The sequence below is a fragment of the Lactuca serriola genome, chromosome 1, assembly GCF_051521515.1.
Source record: "Lactuca serriola cultivar US96UC23 chromosome 1, Lser_US96UC23_V15, whole genome shotgun sequence".
NCBI lineage: Eukaryota > Viridiplantae > Streptophyta > Magnoliopsida > Asterales > Asteraceae > Lactuca > Lactuca serriola.
The window spans coordinates 36,194,260-36,202,545 of record NC_136408.1 but is presented as its reverse complement, the minus strand read 5'-3'; the positions used below and the strand labels follow the sequence as shown (position 1 = coordinate 36,202,545).

At 32.9% G+C, this 8,286-nt stretch overlaps 1 protein-coding gene across 1 annotated transcript; it reads left to right on the top strand.

The window, feature by feature from the left end:
- Positions 1-1,210: 1,210 nt before the first annotated feature.
- Positions 1,211-2,788, top strand: LOC145083283 (NADH-ubiquinone oxidoreductase B8 subunit). The gene is made up of 3 exons (XM_079023371.1): positions 1,211-1,384; positions 1,505-1,611; positions 2,520-2,788. The coding sequence occupies exons 1-3, from the start codon at positions 1,299-1,301 to the stop codon at positions 2,621-2,623; spliced, it is 297 nt and encodes a 98-aa protein (XP_078879497.1). The 5' UTR covers positions 1,211-1,298; the 3' UTR covers positions 2,624-2,788.
- The last annotated feature ends 5,498 nt before the right edge of the window (positions 2,789-8,286 follow it).

Below are 8,286 nucleotides of genomic sequence, written 5' to 3'. Positions count from 1 at the left end.
GATAATTGTGGGTTTGGCGCAGAGTTAGTGGCCGGTGTGTAGCAACAACGTTTATAGGGGCTGTTCATCATCCGAGGTGAGTCTTCTCACTATACTTTACCTTGAGTGGTAGTTATGTGTGACCGGAAGGTCTTATGTGCTTACATTGAGTATTATGTTATCCTGCCTTATGTGTTATACTGTGCATTATTTCTTTGTGATTTATGCCATGCAGAGCTTTACAGATCGGACCGGAGGGTCCAACGAGGTAGACCATACCAGAGGGTCCAACGAGCTATGGGACTGGAGGGTCCCGCTAAGACACACATACCGGAGGGTCTTACAGTGTTATAGCCTCGGGTGGCTAATGGGATGTGGTATTTTGGGGAACTCACTAAGCTTTGTGCTTACCGTGTTATGTGTTATGTGTTTCAGGTTCTTATTTGGATCGCGGGAGGGCGCCGACTTGATTGTACACACCTCAGAGATTGAGTTATATTTTAGAGGATCCTAGAGTTGATATGTACTGTTTTTGATTATCAGAATTGATGATTTGACTTTGTGACATTTTAGGATTTTATTATTGTGATAAATGTGTTTTTAAATTGAAAAATTTGGTTTGAAAATTTACGTCGTGACACATGAGTGGAGAATATTATATTGCGATGGAAACACATTGGTTGTAAATACATACTCTTAACAATGAATTACAATGAAGATATGGAAAATAACCGAACTAGATTCAAGTAATTGTGGTGAAGTAAAAGAGTTTTGTGCAAGCTTGGATGATTGTTTATGTCCTGATCACTAGATAAACAATAGAGAAGATAACAATGATACGTTAAAGGTAAAAACATGAACCAATGGGATATATATTACTCCTTGTTGTAAATATATATTCGTTGGTGTTGTGGAACAACTAATAGGTCGAGGAAGATGGTGCGGAAAAAATAATTTTTTTAAAATATATTATGATAAAATAGTCTATATGACTTTGAAATAGACAAAAACCACAATAAGACTTTACCATTCAGATATTTTTTTTTTCTTGCAAAAAAATATATTTATCAAAGCACGATTAAAGAAAATGACTATCGAATGAATCATTTTCGCAAGTTTACTCAACCCTTTATTTAATAAGACTCTCTTTATTTATTTTTATTTTATTTATTTATTTATTTATTTTTTAAATTATTGTATTTGATGAACGATAATAAAAGGCAAAAGAAGGGTGTTTCTTCATCGTCGAAGCCACCATTTGGCAAATCGGAAAGCTCCTGCGACGCAACCACTGTTTCCAGTTAAACCGGAGATTGAAAATGGCATGGATCGGACAATTATCAAAGAATCTGAAAGAGCTCCGTGTTCTCTTTTGTCAAACTTCACCTGGCAGTTCTTCCGCAAGGTATCATCAAAATAACATCGCTTCCTCGATCTAAGATTTCATGGAATTTCTACTGCATCGTTTTGCTCTTTCGTCTATCCACATCCATTTTACTGAACTTAATTTTGTTAATTGTGACAGGGCGTTTGTTGAGAAGAATTACAAGGAATTGAAGAAAGCAAACCCTAAGTTGCCTATACTGATCCGCGAATGCAGCGGCACCGAGCCTCAGCTGTGGGCGAGATACGGTGAGAGAATCCCCTTCGTATTACCTCAATAAATTATATATTTGGCTATTATATTTCAACTAAAACGCCTTATTGATATACCTGCTTTCTGCTTCAATTCGAGGATCTATATATATGTCTCGATAGTGCTGTTGATTTTCCACTCCGTTTTCCATAAAAAATGAGCTATTGAAATACGATAATCAAACAAATTCTATAACTTTTGGGGAAAATTTTGGTAATGATACCAGAGGTAGATTATTAATTAGGTAAGGGCTTTCCTTTGTGTAAGCAAATACACATTAGTTGCATTTTGAAGTTTTGAGGTTTGACATCCAAAATCAGATTTCCATTTTGATTTTCCTTAGTTTACATTTTTCAACTATTCTGGGTTTTACTTGATCAAACTCAGAAGAGAGAATTCAAAGAAAGTAGATATGAGTAGATCTGTTATATACTTTTGTGTTTCTCTTTTCTTCTATCCATGTAAAAGTTGAAAAGAAGCTTTTACTCTCTAAAGCTGAAAGCAATCATCTTTTCTTCTTATGCATTGTCCATGATTATTTTCATCCTTTTCATGAGCATCATATGCACATAAGCAAATCATTGGTTATCTTCTCTAGTTTCCCCTCCCATTTATCATCTCAATTAAGCTACATTTTTATTCTTATTTACACACCACAGTTGTTAAAACTTAACACAGACAAATGAAAATATCTAGTTTGACTGCAAATGTGCCAATTAAGCTCTTTAAAATCTTTGTTACACGTTCTTTAACAATGTGATTTCAACATGTTGTTTATTATTGCATCCTACTTTTCTTGCTTCTTATTACATCATTTTACTTTGAAAAATCTACCATGTGAAAACATTTCCAATTTCACTTGTCATGAAAAGATTTTGATTTTTTTTTTTTGGTGTGTGTACAGATATGGGAGTTGAGAGGGGTATTCGTTTGGAAGGGATGTCGGAGGATCAAATCTCAAAGGCATTGCAGGATCTTGCGAAAGGAGGGTCATCCCTTAAATCCTAAACCATTTGTCACTCCATATTTTGCTTCTTTTCAAGATGAATAATCCCGATATCAATGGGTGGTGATGTCATTTTCTTCTGATTTTAGCAAACCCTAAAGTGGATTTTGTAATGCAATATCAACATTTCTAAATTGAAAACCGTGAAATTTGCGTGTGTTGTTTTATTATGGCTTAAAGTTTGGTTGATTGGTATATGAAGTCGTGATCTCCTTTGTGCACTAGTGCTTGTTGTGTTTGTAATTGGGTTGCACAACAAAACATGACATACATACAACTTTGTAATGTGTTTGACATGATCTATAGGGGAAAATATGATTATCTTTTCCATTAAATAATATGGGACATAGACTCACTCCCAATCTCTTATTATCATCTAACAAGTCTGCCTAGTATAGTCTTAGTCTGTTATAACATATAGGTAGTGTTTGGTTAATAGGAGAAAAATAAAATGAAAAAAAGTCCCATTTGATTGTTACAAATGAATGGAATTGAAAATTCATCACATTTTTGTGATATCTTTTTCCCGAGAATGTTTCCCCTTCTTGATTCATTTGATGCAAGGAATGAAACGATACATTTGCAATTAGTAGTTACTTTTATTAAAATAACCTTTAATACTATTGAAAAAAAAATCACGACTTCAATTAAATTATTTTTTATTTTAGTAAATAACTATTTATTTGTTGTAACCATATTTGATGATAATTTCTTTAATATGATAAAATAATTAAATATTTGTTTTTGACTATTTAACATACACAACATATTTTTTAAATGAATGAAACATGCGAATATGCTATTTATTTAATGGTATATCTTTATCTTTATAAAATAATATGTCTTTATTAGCCAACTAGATGTAAAACCCGTGTATTACATGGGTAGACTAAAAAAAATTAAATATCAAAAGATAAATAATAAGTATTTTTTAAAATAAAATTTCAAAGTAAGGTATGAAGAAAACATATTAATTGCAATTTTATATTATATTTAATACTTTACATGTATAAATACAAGTAGTATGTGGCTTTTTAACTTTAAAATTTGAAAAAACCAAAAATTTACATGTGAATATTATTTATTTTAAAAAATATCACAAAATTACAAGTGTCAAAAACTCATGAGAGATTAACATTTGGTAAAATGAACCTTCATTTATTATAGTAGATTTAGTTCTATTTAATCTTCTACTTATACACGAAAACAACATATCTGAATGATACGTTTTATCATTTCGAATAAACCAATGTATTAATGAAATGTAATCATCCATTCAATTATTTTGTAACTAATTCAATCATAATAAACCAACACACGGTTAACTTCGGGGGTCAATGTAAGTTCCAACTTTCAAGCTTTGACAAACTTGTATTGATATTTCAAAAATAAAAATTGCTATTTTCTAAAAGAATTCGACTCATGACTTTCAGGAATTTGACTTATTAAGGTAACTAAGTATTCCGTATGTTCACATATGAGTAATATTGTTTTTTTTCGTACTCATTTATCCAACTAATTTGTTTCAACCGTTGACAAATAACCAACTTTACCGGCTAACGTAGGTTTTGGCTGATGTGACATCTACGTGGCTTCTACGTTGTAATACTCATCACCTACATGACATTGTATGTATTTGTCATGGTTTACATTATAAGAAGGGTGAGATACGACTGCTTATTAAATAAAACCCTAAATCGATCCATGACATCTTCTTCCTCATCTTTTCTATCCAAACGACAAGACGAATTGCAACCAGATCATCCGTGTGATTGTGACTTGCCATCTCGTGTGAAGACATCAAGAACCCCCGACAATCCTGGGAGGAAATTCAGAGTTTGTCAAAACTCACTGGTAAATCAATTTTTTTTGAATTTTTTTTACTTCTTCTTCATCCTTCAGTTTAACATGTTTTTATAGATTTCTTGAAGAATGGAAAAAGTCCAAGCTGTAAATTTTGGCAATGGTTGGATGAGGATGAATGGATGAAAGATGGAAGACGACATTACAAGACGAAACAAGAAGAAAACTGCAATCTTACCTTGAAAAATTTGTACATTGGAGAATGAAATTAACATATGCAGGATGAAGATCGAACAAGAGAAGAACAACAATAAACAAGAACTGGACAAAGTCAATTGGAAATTGTTTACTCATAGACTTGCATTGATTGTGTTGTTTCTCTTGTATGTCAAAATTTTGTTTTAAATTATGTAGTTTATGATGTAGTATGACTAAATTATGTATCTTTTCTGATGTTTTGAATGAAAAAGGTTACATTGAATGATTGGAATGGAATTGTACAAACATTGTAATGGAATTATGATTAATTTGGAATTATAAAAGATGATAATAAATTATAAACATTACAAATGGCTAAATTATGTATCATTTCTGATGTTTTGAATGAAAAAGGTTACATTGGATGATTGGAATGGAATTGTACAAACATTGGAGTGGAGTTATACAAACATTATAATGGAATTGTGATTACACTTAGTATTATAAAAGATTGTAATAAATTATAAACATTACAAATGGTATTAGAATATAGATGGTACAAGATTCCAAGGAACATTGATTTCAAAAGATGTGTCAAAAGTTATACATAACACAGTTAAACATTCATTACAACCAAAAGATGCATAAAAATTTAAACACTACACACTTAAACATGCATTTAAGCTATTCCAACTAGATTTCAAAAGATATGCCAAAAGATTCCAAAGTTAAAAGATGCCAATCAAAGATGCCAAAATATTAACAACAGTCCAAGAAGCCAAAAGCTATTCCAACTCATACAGATTGTCACCACTGCTAACCTGTTTCCCCTCCCACTTGTTTCTTATCTTAAGTTTTGTAATTCTTTCTGAAGGTTTCCTTGACCTATGTCCCACTACAACTTGAAAAGCTGACACTTCCTGTATAATCTCTTCCACTTGATATTGAACTGTAATTTGGTTATCATCTTCAACTTGAACTTGCACTTCAACTTGAACTTCAATATCATCTTCATGTTGAGCTTGAGCTTGTTCCTGAATAACATCATCTACTTGATCTTCAAATTCAACATCATCTTTAAGTTGAGCTTGGGCTTGTTCCTAAATAACATCATCTACTTGATCTTCAAATTCAACATCATCTTCAAGTTGAGCTTGAGCTTGTTCTTGAATAACATCATCTTCAAATTCAACATCAAAAGACTCCACTTCTGTTGGTTCATTTAATGTGTTGTGTCAAATTTACTATGTATGTAATTAGTCTTTATTATTAACAGATTGGGCCTGTCCATCCGTCATTATGATGCTAGGGTTAGACTATAAATAGTGCATGCATGTATTGTTTTAGGGTTAATCGTTCAATATTGCCCTACATTGTCTTTACAGAAAAGTTCTAGTTGAAATATTCTAACGTATTGATTATAAAGCATTCGACACACATTCGATCATTGTTCTTATTGTTTTGATTTACTTTGCTGTTACTGAATCTATCGACCTAATAGTTATTGTTTCATCAATTGGTACCAGAGTAGGAGATTGTGTAAATCGTACGCAATTCTTCTGTCAAGTGTTATTAGGGTTTTACGTTTTTGGTGGATCTGTTCTTGTCATCTTCATCATTTTCATCGATTGTAGACGTTGGATCTGGGTCCTTATTTTGCCCTATACTCGATTATTGTTTTACACATCATATTTTTGTGACTCAACCTCATGCAACCAGAAGATCCTCATACTCTTTCCTTTAATCTGTCTAGCAACATCGGATCCACTACCAGAATCCCAATCCTTTTTTCGCAGGATTATGAGGTCTGGGTGCTGCACTTCGAAGATTACGTTCTTGGCCTTGAAGATCATTACACCTTAATATGGGAAGCCATGACCCAACAAAGTTTTACTTACACTGCTACAAGGAGGATCATTAAGATTCAAGCCGAATGCAATGATCTTCTTGTTGAAGTTAAAGATGTTCCTCAAGATGAAAAAGATAATATGATAAGTAACGTCAAGTCAATGAGAATAATCAGGTTCGCTTTTCCTCCAGACACGTTTCGTCTAGTAAGTGCTTATGATACAACGAAGGAGATATGGGATAGGTTGAAAGAGCTTTACTCAAGTGATGATGATCTGGAACACTCAGTCCAAACATTACTTCTTTCAGAATTTCGTGTTTTTGTTTAGAAGTCTGATGAAAAGCTTGATCATACCTTCAATCGTTTTAACCATCTTTTGAGCAGGATGCTTAAACATAATCTTAAGCGTTAAAAGATTGAACAAAAGGTTTCTTTTATGAATGGATTAAGGCCTGAATGGACAAAAATTGTATCCACAGTTAAAGCTCATGAACAGTTCAAGAGCTACACCTTGGCGAAGCTTGTGGGAATTTTAAGATCTCATGAAGATGAGGTGACAAAGGATGTGAAGATTGTGTCTAGAATGGGTTCATTGGCCTTAGTTTCTAAAGGAAAAAAGATTGCTGAAGAAGACTTCAAATATAATTTTTTGGATAGTGAACTTACCAAATAGGAACATGCTCTTATAATAGCTAATCCCAGAAAGTTCATCAAAAAGAAATTTGGTCAGTTTAACAACAGAAACAAGCAGGGAAACTTCAGCTTGGAAAGGCCAAGAGAAGAGAGCTTCAAGAACTCTCAGAAGGAAGAAAACAAACAGGAGAAGAAGTTGTTGGGAGATTCTAGCTATGATTGCAATTACTTCTATGTCAATAATCATTTTTCAAAGGAGTGTATGTTAAGAAGGTTGAATGAGAAGAAGGAGGATGAGAAAGACGAAGCCTGCTATATTCGGAAGATAGAGGATTTGAAGAAAAAGAGTGCTTAGAATGCGAAGCCCGCATTAATTGTGCAGGAAGGTGGTGATGAATTTGGGAGTGTCGAAGTGTTGGATTAGGTTTATAAGAACATAAATATAATTGGGATGTACTTGACCCGATAGTAGCATGGTCCTTTTGGGTTGCTTTCATACTGGTGACTAGACATAATGACTGTTAAGGAGAGAGGCTGATTTATTGTTAAGAATAATAAATTAGGGCATAAATATGATTTATTAATATATTATAAGAATAATATATTAATTAGGAATCATATTATTAATTAGTATTTAATCAGAAATTAATTTGGAATTAATTTTGGGATTAAAGGAACTGATTAAAAGTACATGGGTTGTTTTGTAATTATTTGATAGTTGAGGCTTTGGGACATTGGATCGGCCTTATTAGGGATAGGCCAAAAATCCTAGAAGGATCTAGGAGTTTTCGTCCAAGGCCTAAGGAAAAGAGGTCCATGGATTTGCTTAGGCCCTAAGCTATGGAATTAGGGTTTCCACCCTGAAACCCTAGCTAGTCTCAAGTATAAATAGACCCCCTAGGCATTAGATTTTCGGCCAACCTTGAAGAAACCCTAGGATTTCCGATTTCTAGAGCAAGCCACCCTCTCTCCTTTCTCTCATATTCATCCTTTCACCTATTGTTTTTGTGAGCCATTAGAGGTACTACAATTATGGTACTCATTCTCAAGAGCTAAGGAAATTCAAGGAACTAGTTGTTATTACTATATAGCAATAAAGGTATGTATTCTAATCTTTTTTTTTATGTATTTCAAAATTTTAGATGCATGCAAGGGTTTTCTTTTGTGTTCATTTGTTGTATG

Excerpts from the sequence above, each read along its gene's own strand:
- LOC145083283 (XM_079023371.1), top strand. The coding sequence starts at position 1,299 with ATGGCATGGATCGGACAATTATCAAAGAATCTGAAAGAGCTCCGTGTT. Across the intron at positions 1,385-1,504 it reads CCTGGCAGTTCTTCCGCAAG|GGCGTTTGTTGAGAAGAATT; the intron begins GTATCATCAAAA and ends TAATTGTGACAG. Across the intron at positions 1,612-2,519 it reads TCAGCTGTGGGCGAGATACG|ATATGGGAGTTGAGAGGGGT; the intron begins GTGAGAGAATCC and ends GTGTGTGTACAG.